The 16291-nt window shown below is 39.1% G+C and overlaps 1 protein-coding gene across 1 annotated transcript; it reads right to left on the minus strand.

The window, feature by feature from the left end:
* Positions 1-1798: 1798 nt before the first annotated feature.
* crabp1a (cellular retinoic acid binding protein 1a) lies at positions 1799-16181 on the minus strand. Its single transcript, XM_079347231.1, has 4 exons — positions 15880-16181; positions 12465-12643; positions 4419-4532; positions 1799-1883 (listed from the first exon to the last, which is right to left on the minus strand). Exons 1-4 carry the CDS (start codon positions 15947-15949, stop codon positions 1833-1835), a joined length of 414 nt encoding a protein of 137 aa, XP_079203357.1. The 5' UTR covers positions 15950-16181; the 3' UTR covers positions 1799-1832.
* Positions 16182-16291: the final 110 nt, after the last annotated feature.

A 16291-nucleotide genomic window follows, 5' to 3' on the forward strand; every position in this document is an offset into this window, starting at 1 on the left:
CCTTCGATGTGAGCCACATATTTTATGGCCTGACCTGTATCGAGTACCCAAATTAATTAAATAGTTTTTTCATGCACAAGTATCACCTTTAACTATCAGGTAAAACCAAAACAGGATCCCTCACTTGTAGACCCTGGTCAAATGAAGTCTTCCTAAACTAGCTGATGAAATCAAATCAAAAGTGTTTCTTGCTCTTCTTGGTTTTGCCTTTTTTAATGGACTTTCTCTTTGAAGTTTTCTTCCCGTTAAGACAAGATAATCCGTTTGGAAAAGCAAGTGAGGCAAAAGAGTTCAGGTAGACGAAATGACCACAACATTACTGTGTCAGTTTACTCCGATAATGTAACCTCTACATGACGGGACCTGAGGGCAAGTCATGCATGGACACCTTTCTGGATTTCTATGTACTTGAATTCCAAAATACATCATGCAAATAAATGAATGTCCTGCATTAAAATTAAAAAACATTGAGAAGATTGAAGGTCGTCTGTATTCTCAATGAGTTGTTAATAATAGAAGACCCATAGAAATGTGAAATTATGGCATGAGTCACGCTGGAGTGACGGGTCCCGGCTTTGAAGCTTTCAACTGTATTTTCTCTAGTCTCTGGTCTTATCTCGCCACCCCACTCTGTTTTTAATCTTGTTGCCTCAGAACTGCATCAGACACAAAGAAGCGTCTCTTGGGAGAGTCTGGGAAGAAGCAGAGCCAGTGACGAATGGCAGGGAGGCTGGAGCATGATGGGATGTGAGGTTTTTTCAAACTAAGACTCTCTTAAACAGACAGTCAAGGAGGTTCAAGACATCATTCAGAGAACATGAGAGGCTGTTGTCATCACTAGTTGTCTGTTCAAGGCAGAAAAACAGAAAATATTTCTTAGACAATCCTAAAACTTTGTCTTTGAACAACAATGTCACCCAAAATCTAAGATGAGCTACTGGAGTGACCTGGAGTGACAGTGATTTGGCTTCTGGTATCCAATCATCTTTTTTTTTTTTAAAGATGCTTAGAGGAGTTTTTGGTATCTAGGGGTGCTGTGGCACAAGTTACAATAAAAACACTTTGTTTTATTGATAAAAGAACAACTAAGTAGAATTATAAGGTGCAATTAAAAACAGACCTAATGGTCACTACCCAGGTAAGCTGAAGTGCTACAAGTCAACCTTTGTAACCAATAGCAACATTAAGTGCCAGTGAGATCCCTCTGAAATCGATCTTGTTGCCACTGCCAAGTGACACTAAATAGGCTGTTTATGGACACAGGCTCTTATTTTGAATTTTCCAGTAGAGACTTAGACCATAACTTGTTATTGAATGCATCCTTAGTGAACAATGAAACTGAAAAATGTAACTTCCTGTTTGTTGGATAACTCACTTCTTTATAACCAGCGCAGTCAAAAAAAGGGACTTGTTAATTATCATGGACTGTATGTGTGTCGTCTAAAGAATTGACAGGAATAAACGTACCCATTTTACAATCATTTCTAGTTGACTATAATAGAAATGTAAATGAACTCAAAGAGGCTCTGAGACTGTTTGTTCAACTTTTTATTGTTTCCTGTCTCTGAACATAGTCGTAATTGATGCAATAGACGACAGAACACCGGGGTTGCGGATAAGAAAGCAGACAAATCCAGCTGAAGCAATACTCACTACAAATAACCAGATTACAGAGACGTTGCTACTGTTTGTGGAAACTATGCAGTTTGAGTGACTACACTGAAGAATTTGCTAAATATGTAAGCGTGTTAGCGTGGCAGAGTGCTTTTGTGTAATAAACAGGTTGTGGTCCAATCGGTTTCCTGCCTCGTCCTGACGGAGGTCGAAGAGCGTCATTCTCGGTGGTAAATCCGTGTGCAAACTACGTCATCTGCCCCGAAAGTCTGCAGGAAACAAAAATATAACTCTTCATTAGACACCTGATATTGGTTAGCTTTTACATTCAGCTTGGCTATTTCACTTTTAACCTGTGACAGAAACTCATAGGCTAATTGAACACTTAATTCTGAAGTTGAATTACTGATCATAATCATAAGAGACAAAATTGTTGATACTGTGACAATGTTGGATTCTTCTTACTTCTAAGTCTTAGGCGCCCAATGTACCCCTTGTCCCTACCATTAAGCCCTACCACTTCATTCTGTGCCAAGTCAGCTTGGTTTAGTGTGTCCGGATTCTTCTGGGGATGGAGGTAATTTAGGCAACAGGCTTGCAGGTTTACTAGACATGAGCTTAATTCCAAAATGCCAAGGAAATCCCATTAATCAATGATATATATTTCATTCACGTTTACGGCCACAGTAATTCAGGTCATACTGCGAACGGTTGATGATGAAACCAAAAGAAACCCCTTCAGAATTGACTTATTCATCTCTTGAACGCCTGAGCTTTCAGTCATCACATCCAATATTCTGATGTGCCTTCATTTTTGGACTTTATACTAGGCTTGATCTTTCTGAAGAAAATCCACATGACTCTGCACCTCTGTGTTTTCAGACTAAACCAATTAAACGGATCATGCAAATCGTATGGAAATGTGCCCCACTTACAGTGTGAACTGCCACAGCCAATCAGACCACTGTGTTATGATAGCTTGTCCTCCATCTCAAGTTGAAGCCCCGCAATTGTTGGACTGTTTTTCTGTATCAGACCATTTGTTTGAAAACAGATTTTTTTTTTTTTATCCTAAAGAATGAGGTGTTTTGGGAACAAAGAGGACTCAAGTCTCTTCTTTTCTAGAGGAGACTACAACTTTTCAAGATTTCTATAAAACAGTTATTGTTATAAACCCATGTATATACAGTTTCTGTTCAACATGTCTGTTTTAAAATTTGAGAGAGCAATCACAGTAAGCTGCAAATTCATTTGAACTTCAACTAAGTCAATTAAGACATGTCATAAACAAGGAGTGCTCAGCATAACCCCAGTCAAGTTATTAAGTACAACAGCACAACCTCAAGTGTATAAATCAAACTCTATCAACTTTACCTGCAACCCTGCTACTTTGCGTATGTCTATATACAACAAAACAAATACAATCTTTCAGGTAGCATATCTGTATGTTAATGGGGTCATATCACTTTTTGTCTACCGTTGTTTTTCATTGTCTTTGCTTAAACCAATGATCTCCAGCTGCTGTGGCCGCAAAACTAGGGCAGATGTCTTAGGTGAATGATGAGAGGTGTTGTCATGGAAACAAATACAAGCCGAATCCTGCAAGAATCAATTTGACACCATTAATCCTAAACTATAATAGAGGGTTGGTCTGATACTTATAAGGGGGGAAAAAAGTCCAAATTGGGACTGTAATGAACAGTGAACTTTTTGTTTCTCATGGTAGTTTGATGGTGTGACAGCAGGGAGGACGGAGGTGAGAAGAGCACAGACTCGGCTGCAGTCACAGCTTGGCCACATCTATTTCCATCAGTACATGAATGCTTTAACTCCTCCAGGGCTACAGGGCCAAAGTGTCACAGGAGGGGCCGTCGGTTTAACACATTCTGCTTTTATCACCCAAAGAGCAGAGGAGCTTTCTGCCTCCTGGACAAGGGAGAGTCATGTAAGCATTGAAAGTTTGATTAAAGCTGGGGTATTTTCTTCTGGGGGGTAAGATTAGGCTATGAAAACATCCTGTGAATACTTTTTTTGCAGCATCTAAACCTTCCATATTGTTGTTACAAGCTTTTGCCTTTTGGACATTCATCTTGTAAGCACTTGCGGAACAACAAAGCAGAGCGTGGGAGCGAAGAACGATGGGAGAGGAAAGCTGTTGAGTCCCTGAGAACTCTTCGCCCGGTCCATGGGTCTTGGATGGCTCCCCTGCACATCGTTCGAGGGGCTTTGGACCCATTGACTTCTGCCCATATTAATCTGGCTAAATACAGAGGGTATTACTGCGATGTTAGCGTAGCAGCTTCTCTTGTTCTCCTTTCACATCTCTCTGCGGGGTGGATGAAAGCTGGGCTCCTTGGGTAACGGTCTCCCTTATTTCCTTAACGGATGAATATCTCCAGGGTGACTTCATACAGACCCGGCCTCGTTTAATTAACCATTTCTCAAACGTTTCTCAAGAGTTGTTTGAAATCCCTCGTTAATGCATCCCTAGCCTCCATGAGAAACAAGCCATGTAACAGACAAACCATACGGATTAGATCTGCATCAGATCCTCTCTCTCTCTCTCTCTCTCTCTCTCTCTCTCTCTCTCTCTCTCTCTCTCTCTCTCTCTCTCTCTCTCTGTGTACTCAGAATGACATCTTAGAAGGTATTTCTCTGTCTTCTTTCTGGTGAGCCAATCCTGAAGCAAGAGTTCATTAATCGACTGAACTTCTGAGCTTTTGTCTTTCTTCAGACACTCTTTTCTGAGCAGTAATCTATTAAGAAGCTTTCAGTAAGATGATGAATCATTGCTTTGCCCTCACCAGTGTGAGCTCATCGCCGTTCAGCTCTCGGGTCCAGAAGGTTTTGGGGCCATCACCATCCACCAAAGTCTGTTTACAGTACATCTTGTTCTCCGTCTCCCAGGTGGCGAGACTCTGCAAAGAGACAGCAAAGAGTAAAGGTCAGAATGATGGTAAAACACATTAGTAAGACATACAGTTAAGGGATTACTTCATAATGGCCTCACTGATTAATATGGCAGCATCCCTTGAAAAAGTGATGTGACAATTTACTGACACACATGAATCAAGTTGACATTTTAAAATGTCTATTATCAACATGTTCATAATGATAAAGTATTAAATAACAAAAAAACCTATAACCTATAGAGAACAATCCGGATAAGAGCAACAACCGAGCTGGTGAAACAGCAACAGGTTTTCTCCCTGTGTGTTTGTGTTCCTTTTTCCATGACTTCTTAATTTTCCCTTTGGATATTGAATTCCTTGTACTACTAACAGTAAGCTTTCTTTGGGTCATTTAAAATACCCTTAAGTCTCTCCATCTCTCTCTCTGTCAATACTACACTTGATCAATATTTCTCTGAGGAGTTGGTGGAGACCCAAAACAGAGATAAAAGAGTGTGCATTACATTTGTCAGCTGGACATAATGACTAAATAATTGATCATTTCAGCAAATAAATGTCATCATATCAATTTGTTTTTTAACCTATTCATTGAGACAAATAAAATTGATATTTCAGCATAATGCTAAAATTGGTTTTTACACTTCCTATTTGAAGAGCAATTCCCAGAGGTTTTACTACCACAGAGTACTAGATAGCACAAAGTGTGTATCAATGTTCATGGTAGCGCTCATTTGGAGGTCATTTCCTGTTCTAATGCCCATGTGAACCACAGACTTTATAATAAAATGTCCATGATGTACACAGAGAGCCAGGTGCATAAAGTAAAACTGCTGTTGGTAAATTGGACAAGTCGGCATGAACTCAACCATATCCATGCATTTCAGCTGAAGTGAAACATTTTTGTGAGCTATAGACTGACCTCACCTCTCTTCCTGCTACTGAATGTGGAAAAGTGTCTCAGCCAGAACCTCAAATCTGTCTGAAATGCCTTTCTGACGATTGAAGGATTTTTCAGAGTCAGATGTTTTACCATCACTTTCCGTGTGTTTCATGTCCACATTGTGTCCACTTTTAGCCATATTTTAAAATATTCCAGCTACTACAAATGTAATTTGTGACATGGTTATCAATAAATGGCTAGACCTCTAGGAACAAAGAATCAAGATGTTATAAATCAGACCTGAGTTTTTAGAGAGGGCGGGGGGGGACAATCCTCTTTGCAATTAGGTCAGTCAAGGTCCCCAACTCTAGCCTACTAATTCACTTTAGTAATATTTCAAATGACTTCAATAGGATTAGTCAGACTCTGACATCAGGACTAATTTCTTTAATTTCTTTGAGAGCTCAGAACTCATAAAAGATCAGGACCAAGTCGACCCTGTGGCGCTAATTTGTGATAATGGGGAGTATTTATTATTTTTCAGGGTGGGTAAAGGTCCATTAAGTGACATCATATTTCAGTACTGTTTTAGTCATAAATCTCCAGGGTTAGAGAACAGCTGGACATTTTGGAAAATACATCTATGAACTTTCTTACTAAGGGTTCAAAATGAAGTTATGTTACAGCTCTTGTTCATATCCACTGTATTTATTTAAAGTTAGGAGGCTCAAACCAGGAGACTGCCTCATATAATCCCAAGTAGAATCCAAAGTCTTTAATTTTATCATCAGCAGTTTGGTTAACAGAATATTTTTGAACTGCTTTTTCGTTGTTGTTGTTGTTGTTGTAGGTATTCAATTTGGAATATTTGTGCTAAACCAGGCTAACCAGGCAGATGTTATTTCCCCAGGTCACCGGCGGACTACAAGGACTTTTATTTGTCTGTCTTTAATATGAACATATTGAAGGCTTAGTTTACTCGTCACATTTACTCAAAATTGGCTTCTCATTGCTATCTGGCTTTGATTAAATCTTCCCACCCTGCTGAAATTTGTTTTCCATGTCAACACAGCCAGCTTAATTTTTCTTTTCAATATCGCACATTAAGCGAGTGATCCCGCTCCAAAGCCTGGAATTTATCAAAACTGCCTTTGCTTCATCCAACTCAAGCAAAACTTCCACATCCAACACAATGAAAATCTGGGCGGACTATAATAATTGTTTCCAAGCGTTTTTTGGGGGTTTTTTTACACATATGCCTGTTTGTACTGTTGCTCATAGACAATTTGTTGAACAGTTTCATAGGCGTACTCTATGAGGCAGCCATATGCAATGTTCAGAGACGCAAGGTGTTAGTCACCAAATCAAAGGTAAAGAAAACCAACCCTGCAGGATGCCATTGAGAGACTCTGCCAAGCTGAACAACAGCACAGCTGTCCCTCTGACTGAAAAAAAAAGCCAGAACTCTGAGATGCGATTAGCTACGGCCACATTTTAATGTTAGCGTCAGACTTGGATGGATTTTCTGTTTTCTGTTGCGCATAAAGTAACGGACTTTCTCTTTCAGAGCTTGTGCAAACAGTTGTACCAAGTTTGTCAAAGCATGTGCTGTGTATAGCCTACATTCATTCTTTGAATTATTTGTTTTCACAGTTTAAATTCTATTTGCATTATACGGCCTTCACATTGCCATATTTATATACATTTATATTGTATTGTATATTTTATATATCATTATTTTACAACACTGATGATGTGTCTAAGTTGCACCAATAGTGTTTGTTAGAACTATTTTTATTATTATCATTTTATTTTGCTACTTATAATATTTTCTATTTTTAGGCATTCAGTGTGGACAGCAAAGTATGAATTTCATTGTACATGTAGATACTGTGCACATGACACAAACACTTTGAATCCTTGGCTTTGGTTCTGTCTATGGAAGAGTTTCAAGTTTGATCAGACATGAACAGTGGAAAAGTAGAAGATCTAATATCCTGTTAGGTTTAAAGTTTTGATGTTAGATTTTATTACATTTTCTCTCAAACTGAAATAATAAGCTAACTCCCGCTTAGACTCATCTGCTCCCACAATTTGATCACATTAAACCTCCCACGTTAGTGTTTGCTCATCAATTTTCCAGAACTCAATAGCTTTGGCTTTAACCTCAGGGCAACTAGTGTTAGACACAATTTCTCTTCGATCAAATCAACTCATATTTCGGGACACAGATCCCATATAAGCAGCGAAGACATGGAAAATTGCCCTCAGCTGCAATTTCCTCAATAACTGCTTACAGCTGACAGCAACGGAAAAACTCACAGTGGAAAACATCTAATTTTTCTCAATGATAGGTTGGAAGAAGCTTATTGGGCATCTCAATTATTCAAATACATACTCCTTAACATTTCTCAAACAAAGAAATTATTATTGGTCATTATTCGTCTGAAAAGTCAAGTATTAGTCCTGAAAAGGTCTCAAACATTTTAGACCGACTTCCTTCAGTTTCTAAATCCTTCTAGGTTCTCCCTTCGGCGAAGCCAAACAGGGTGGGTTCAGGTCGTTTCAGGTGTTTTGTGTATGTGTGAAAGCACCAAACGTTGTTTTCTGTGTCAAAGTCCAGTTTTTTCATGTGATTATAGTAGTGCCATTTTTCATTTCATAAGAAATTTCCAACAGGCAATGAAAACTTCTTTAAATCTCTCTTTGCTTTGGAAACATGTCAAGTCCTGCATCTAAAGATTTTAAAAGATTATCCTTCACTTTTTGTAGCAAATCAAGTTTTTCAAACGTGTTTTTTTCATTCTTTTGCCCAAAGCCAATTTATTATCCTAATATTATGTGATTACATATCTTTACAGTTTTCATTGTTTACATTGGAGACAAATAGAGCACAAATGAAAAAGCATGTCACTTCACTTAATCTGCTGCAAGTTGTCGATCTTTAGGTATCCCTGGCAAAATTTGCTAATGCAAACATTAGTTCACTCACAGAGCATTTACACTTGCATATGAACTGCTTTGTATGACCAACTGTGGCAAGTCCACAGAAATGTTGAGTGGTTATTTTCTATCCAGAACTAATAATTAATCTGAAATCATTTTATATAGAAACAAAAAAAACCTCCCATCCCCTGAAAATCAACCAGGATTAAAATTTCAGCTGTCTCTCCAAAGAAATGAATATTTGACATCACAGTTTTTAAGCCCACAGCCTCTAATCATGAGGGGTAATTACATGTCTACATAAGTCACAGACAAAATGAAAGGAGATCATTCAGCAATAAGAGTGTCGAGACAGATTTTACAAAAAAGAGCTGCCAACCAGACCTCAATATCTTTACCCTTTGTTAAAGTCACACTGTTAGAGAGTCAGTCAAACTTAATCTGTCTTCCTCTTGTCTTCTCTTTCAACAGATTTTTCATTTGCCCATCATTCGCCTCAGGCCTATTCCTGCTGCTCCTGAGCTTTGGTAGCACCTCTCTATTCTTCTGACAGCTCAAAGCGCTTTCACACCCCATGTCAAAGTCATTCACACACTGATGGCAGAGGCTGCTCTGTTACTGTAAGTGAACTTCCGAAGTAACTATTCATACACATCCACTGACAAGGAGGAGCATTTAGGGTTGGCTCAAGGACACAACGGACATGTTGCAGGAGCTGGGGATCAAACCCTCGACCTCCCGGTTGGGAGGCAACCGACTCTACCAACTGAGCCACAGCTGCCGTCAGACAGACATCTCTGCTCCATTTGTCTTTCCATGTACCCCGACAGAAGTGACTGAGAGTAAAGATTTGTGTCTTGAGCTCTCAGCTGTGTTAAAAGATTTTAGCATTTAAGTGACAGACGTTGTTTCATGATGGGAAAAAAAGCTTATAGGTTCAGATGAAAATATAGCTGTTGCACAGGTTTTCTCTCCCTTCTCAAAAAAAAAACAATTTCAGTCAGTAAAAGTTTCTCTTTGAGCTATTTCACGGTATTATACTGCCTTCATCCTTCTGCACAGCTTAAACTTTGCCTTAGTATGATTTCAGCACTGAGCTACAGCCCGCCTGGTGTCTGTTACTTCTTTGGCTTTGAGATCTACAGACTGTGCCTTATCACGTTCTCCTCCTGGAAGTGAGAAGAGGCTGTTCCCTGATCCCACTGCACTCCCTCAGATTAACTGGAGCTTTTTAACATAGTGGCGATGTTAATCAGACCTCTGCTCCACGCCAGTCAAAGATCAGCATGTAATCCCTTTAACCCGGCAGCCTCAGCCAAAACCAACATAGGACTCTTCCTGCCAACCACCACCTGAGAATCAGCCAACACCCCACACACTCCATACTGCCCCCCGCCCCCCTTCCTGCACATGTTCCAGTGTCAGTGGGCGCTGCCTCCTGCAGGTCAAGCTTCACTCTTGCGTATGATTGCAACACAAAAGCATCCTGTTCGTGCTGCTGTAAGCCACCTCCCTCATTTCTTCTTGATAAATTATTGATTGAATACAGTCACAATGACTGATTAGTGATTTTTCCTGTTTCTGTTAGTCTTGTATGTCATCAGTACTGTTTCTGAGCTTCATTATGAGGTTGTCAGATCAACAATGTGGCGAATTAAACTCAATCAGTTTTAATCAATTCTCTGCTCCTCGTGGGAAAGCTCTGTTAGGAACCTAAAAAAATGAAAGAGTTTTACCACACTTTAAAAACTCATCTCATGAGTCACATGTTGAGCTAGTCTGGGCAATTTGGGGAAATGACATTTTCAGAGCACACAGTGTCATTACATTACATTACCATTTTTGCAGGCCAATGATTTCATAGTGATGCTCAAGCCCAAATAAGTGGATGTGGTAAATGTCTGCTGACAACTCGACTTGTCGGCCCCCGTAGCCCCGCGGAGCCAGAATTCATACTGAGAGCTGTCGAGCTCTGCCCAGTACCCAGCATGCCCCAGGCCACAGACAGAAGGAGAAACACCGTCTACTGGAATCTGAAATAGGCCAAGTCTGCTCAGCCTGATGGCAACATGTTGTTCATACCATGAATATAAAGGTATATTCATTCATCATGTATACGATATAAGCTAATTAAAATACTGTTGTATTTAAAGGACAGAAAATATGAAAATAAACTCCTTAACTCGATATTGAGCACTCATGTAGTTACACATCTTCCCTTTTACATCTGCAGTTCTTCTTCGCCACAAGCGTGATTATCAGATATTGTATGCCAAAGGAGTTAAGGGGAATGTTGAATTTCCATTTCACAGCTTTTTTTTTTTTTTTTTGAAGAAGGGTTTTTATTTTTAAGAACGTTAATATACACATGCTTTTCACATTATTCTTCCTTTATTGGTTTATAACTTCAAAAGAAAAAATCACCCTCAAAACTTTCAAAAGCTTGTGCAGAAAAGTCATTCGGAATTTTTTTGATTGAGATGGATTCTTAAAAAGTTCTGAATAATCAAATAAAAACATCTTGAAACCATTTTAGCATGCTGGTTAAAGTTTTTAAATATCTTTTAATGTATATCACAATGCTTCCTTTGTTGTTTATGAGCAGTTTAAGCAGACCAATTTCATTGACACTCTAGTAAATTTTTGTGGAGTGGATAACACTTGATTATATGGTCATGTTGTTTATCAACTCTGTCCTAGCTTAACTCGAACAAAACATGTTTTCTCTCCAGCTGAGACTCTGTCTGCCGAGCAGAGGGCGGTAAATTGATGTCCGCATCTGGATCATTAAGGCATAATTTGTGTTAACCTGAAAAGACTAAGTTGCAGCATGTTTGTGCCGTGGCAGCTTGTCTGAAAGTTAAATTGCGTGGAGGTGCAATAATTTGGCTGATAAATTATGTAAAGAAGCGAGATGCTAACACCATATATCAGCTGATGCAAAAGCTACGAGTCTTAAGGGGAAATAAAACCATTCGTTTCAATAGCTTTGTCTCATTTTATCGAGTCATGACTACATGTCCACAAAGACACTTACAAGCAGTTTTAATTTACTTTGTTATACTCAGCCCAATATATAGATGTAATATGATCGTTTTGTGTTTACATGTTACTAGCCTCAACAATCAGCCGCCTTATGCCCTTAATCTACTTTATATCCATTACACAGATGACATAACTGTGTCAGTGTGGAGATAATATCAGATGTGTTTCAGGGACCTGTTCACTCTCATTACATGGAGCAGAATACTTTTATTTCAGAGCTTCAATACTTACATTACTATTCTGAAAGATATCCTACACTGTACGATACGTTTGTGGTTTGCTTTTTACTTAATTGATGTCTGACGGTGCTGCAAGGATTTAATCAGAATTGTTTAAATTAGTTTGGAGGATTTAAATCAGGCAATTTATGGATGTCTGTCTCACTCTCTCTGGCCTCAGCAGTACCTGTAGACCTGCCAAAGAAGCTGTTTACAATGAAAACATAGACAGTAAGAAAGAGTGGGCCTATGTGTTTTCAGAGTAAGACTGTTGTTTTAGCTCTGAATGAATTCTAGTGAACCAATCACTGTTAGGTAAAAGAAAACGTGTCTCCCATTGATGTCACCACTAAGCACTATCATTAGTATCACATTTTTATTACGTTCCTTTTTTTGCCGATGTAGATAACTGATATTCATGTGAATAAAATCTTCAAGATTATTACCTTAAAACAAACCTTGAAGTTCTGATAAAAACACAAACACGTCTCTTCTTTCTTTCCAAACCTGTGAAGAAGCTCTGACAGCGTATATGTGAGAAATCCCCCTCAGGGACTGACGAGGTTCAAAGAGAAACTCAAGCTGTCCTTAATCCAACTGCACAGACGTGAGGATAATACAAATGGATGAAACTGCAAGGAGTTATACATTTTTCATTCAACCCGAAGCAACTAAAGCATACAGATAGCTTTGTGGACCTGGAATACTAACATATGAAAACAGGGATTAGGCAGGTAGAATGTTAAATATTACAGCTGTCTGCTGTAATATACATCTGTAGAGGTTAGGATAAAAAAAAAACAACTTGTAGTAACTAAAGATGGAATAAGTTATGAATCGCAGTTTTACCTTGCACTTTCGTCCATCCACTGTCTCCTCATCAAACTCTTCACCGATGTGGAAGTTGATTTCGGTGGTGCGAACACTGGTGGATGTTTTGATGTAGAACTGCTCCCCGTCCTGACGGATCTCCACGTGGGGGTTTGAGGCTGCTGCTACAGCCACCTTCCTCAGCATGGTGTTTACTCCTAACCAGGAATAATCCGGACAAACAAGAGGGAGAGAGATTCATTTAGACATTGAATTTGTATTGAGTAGGATTATTAGTAGCCCACATATACAAACTTAAACAAAATGCTCTTTGTGAATGTCGCTGATCATTCTCACTGAGTCAATACTTGTACAATATGTTGGCTTTTGTGGCATTTTGTCCATTTTTTCAGTCTGTAGCTGAAATATGCCAATACTTATTATTTCTTCGATTTCTGTTATGATACTTTTTTAAGGTTCATTTTGGGTCTTTGGACGTCTTTATTTTAGAGATAAGACAGTCGACAGAGTTGAAAATTTGGTAGAGAATGACAGAAGGATAAAAAATGAAACATGAAACTGAAACATCTTCTACAATTTGCTTTTGTCTCTTTTATTCTGCCTTACCCCGAGACCCCACCCAGATTTAGACCTCTCCAGGCCCTCATGCCAAACTCTATCAGACTCGTGACCTTAAATATGGGGGCTCCTGCTGGCTGCATGTCTCCTTCTATTTCTTTTTAAATGGATAAACCAGAGCCTCTACCAAGTTCACATTTTAACAAAGAATGACAGAAATGTATTTTTTTTTTCCAGAGAAACAACCCCATAATAAATCCTTTGTGGCTCTGACAGAAGCCTCAGCTATTTGTCAATGTTGAGAGAAATCTGTGGAATTTTGGCACTAAATGCTGAATGAGGGATTTTTTGGCAATGTTTAGAGAATAAAATAAACCCTCGGGTAGGTCAGCGCTGGCTTGTCTTTTGTCTGTGGTTTGTAGGAGTGGTGATTCTGCAAGTGGCCTTTCCCAAGGATGTGGCAACACTTTGGCACACCCAGTTTGACTCCTAGAGACCATCTGGCTTCACGTCAAACCAAAATCCTGATTTTTTAAATCTTATTTTCTTTCACCACTGGAAATAGTTGAGAAAGACTATATCTTATAACAAGATTAAGTTTTTATTTTTGTTAAGTTTTCCTCAGGCTGCAATTGGTTTTGAGGATTCCTCTTCATCCAAAACCACCGGAGAATTGTTAAGTCAACACCCATGCAGAAAAACATCGATATGACAGCTCGCACCCGACCCCACCCTTTATCTGAGGGATCACGCCATGTGTTTTTATAGCATTAAATATGTATGAGCATCACTGAGCCAACCGTCTGTACTCGATTTTTGGAAATTTGACATTTTTAATTATTTTGCATTTTAGTTGTTAGACAACATGCACTTCCAAAGCAATGTAAAGAGGAAAATAAGTCTATATTTCTGGAGCTTTTGAACCAAGGACAGCCATGTTCTGCCTGAACTGTCATTCAGCAGGATAAATAATTTCCCAAAACATGACTGAATAAAAAACTGGGCATTCTACTGATCCAATTGCTCCATTTCATATTTCTGCAGTTTATGTGATTTTACCACTTCTAAAGTTGACTATCAAAGCTGTTCTCGAACAGTGCATAATTTGACCTCAATTAGCAAACTTTGATCCTGATCAATTTGTACAACTGAGTTCACTCAGCATGTTCTCCCGTTGTATGTAGCCTGAATATAACAGTCCCCTCCGACTGAAGGGAAACCTACGATCATTATAAAGATGTTGATGGAAAGTGGCAGCCCTGCAGAACCAGAATTCACAGCATTTCTCCTTTGCAGTTCTCCAATAATATGACTAAAACCTTATGTAAGGTTGAATAAGTGATTATCTATAGGGCATATCTAATGTGCTCAGAAATGGATACGGTTCTCTTCGTGTACTTGCAAATGAAGGGATGGTTGCTTTGTAGACCAAATATTGGAAATATGTATATATTTAATCGGGGTCATCCTTTTATCAAAAATATCTAATAACACTGGAACAGAAGAGATTTTTTATCTGAATAGTTTTATATGACTCAAACAGTAAATGTGTTTGAGGATGAACTGTGACAGCTTCTTCATTGATTTTCAGGTCTTAACAATGAATATGGCAAAAGTTATTTGCATTTTTCAAAAGTCAAAAAATTTCACGCAGAGTCAAAAAAAAAAAAAAAAAAAAGGATGATTACAAGAACACATTTTGGTATCCTTAAACAGCAGAGCCCCTTAATATTGCAGTTTTGGGCACTATTTTGACCCGTGAATTAACACTGGTATTTATGGCTGCAAAAACATATTTGGCAAATGTTTTTTTGTTTTTTTTAAAATGCAGTGTCTTGGTACAACATTGAGACAAAACATGTCTACACGTCCAACACATTGCTCACATATGTTTTTTTTTAATTATTATTCACATATATTAAGATCTATGGTACAGAGAAATAATATCACCTGCATTTGACTAGACTTTACAATAACCATCCTTATATAAACAGAATACAACATTAGAGAGAATTATATATGTAAAAAGGGAGTTTCCAACCACAAATTGGAGACTATTTGAGACAAACCTGCACCAAGAAATCTTTCATGTGCAGAAGCTTACGCACTGCAGTAAAGCACAACTAATCGATCAATTGTTGAGACAGTATTTTCAAGCACAATACTTCCTTTTCAACACTAATATTAAACAAAAACAGGAAGACTTCATGTGTTAAAAGTAGTAATTGTTTTCCAGTTTTATGTCTGCAGATCCTGAGTGTTTGAAGCAGCTCCCTGCACTCACAGTGGGACTTCTCCCAAAAGATTTCTACATTATTCTAAAGACAGCCAGCCTTTGGCTGTGCCCTGTGTGTTTCAGAAGTGCCGGCGTGACCAGACGCTTTAAACACAATTGAATGACCCAGTTAAAGTGGTCCAAATCTAAACCATCACAATCATCAGTTAAAACTAAAAAGGGTGAGGAAGAATGAAAAAGATAGGACACAAGAGACTAGCACTGGGCTCCAGAGACCTCCCCTGGCATTGCTAATGCATGCCCTACTTAAATGCTTAACATGAATAATGTTGTGCCCCCTCCTCTATTCATGCAACAATACCACGTCTGTTTAGGCAGGAATTCAGCATCCAGTGTTTCATATCTCCTGTAAAGCCGAGGGATTTCCCTTCAGCAGCATCTCCCTGTGGATCTCTGCATCTTTTTTTCCCAGAGAGCTTCTCCGAAAACAAAACCATGTTGTTGGAAGTCAGGCATGCCAGCCTCAAAGAACAAGAAAAGCTTTTTTCTGTATGGACATGATGGATAGTCAACCTCACGCAGGGAGGGATGTAGGGGAGAGAGGAAAGGGAGAGAGAAAGGAGGCAGGAGAGGGCTTACCCAAGGCTTTGAGAAGTTCATCAAAATTCTCGCTCTTCTTCATCTTCCAGGTGCCGGCAAAGTTAGGCATGTCTGCAGAAAGAAGAACCTGTTTCACGCTGTGATACCTCTGTCTGTCCTCTTCCTTGTGTCTCTCTCTGACTCTTTCTCACCCTCCTCTTCCTTCCCTGTGCTCCTCTCTCAGCCTCTTGCTCACTCTGTTAAACCCAACTGACTCTCTGGTTGTCTTTACACCTTTTATTTTTCTTCACACACACTCTTGCTGCGGCTGTATGTCTCAGTGTGCCGGCTGCAATCTTGTCTCGGGCTCCTTTATAGCTACTGTCTTAAATGGGAGTCAGAGGAGGTCCCTCCCCCTGAAAGCTCTGTCCCATTAATACAGTAAAGCAAGACTGACATGTCTGCTTTCTCA

This window comes from Symphodus melops (assembly GCF_947650265.1).
Source record: "Symphodus melops genome assembly, chromosome: 6".
In the NCBI taxonomy this organism is placed as follows: Eukaryota; Metazoa; Chordata; class Actinopteri; order Labriformes; family Labridae; genus Symphodus; species Symphodus melops.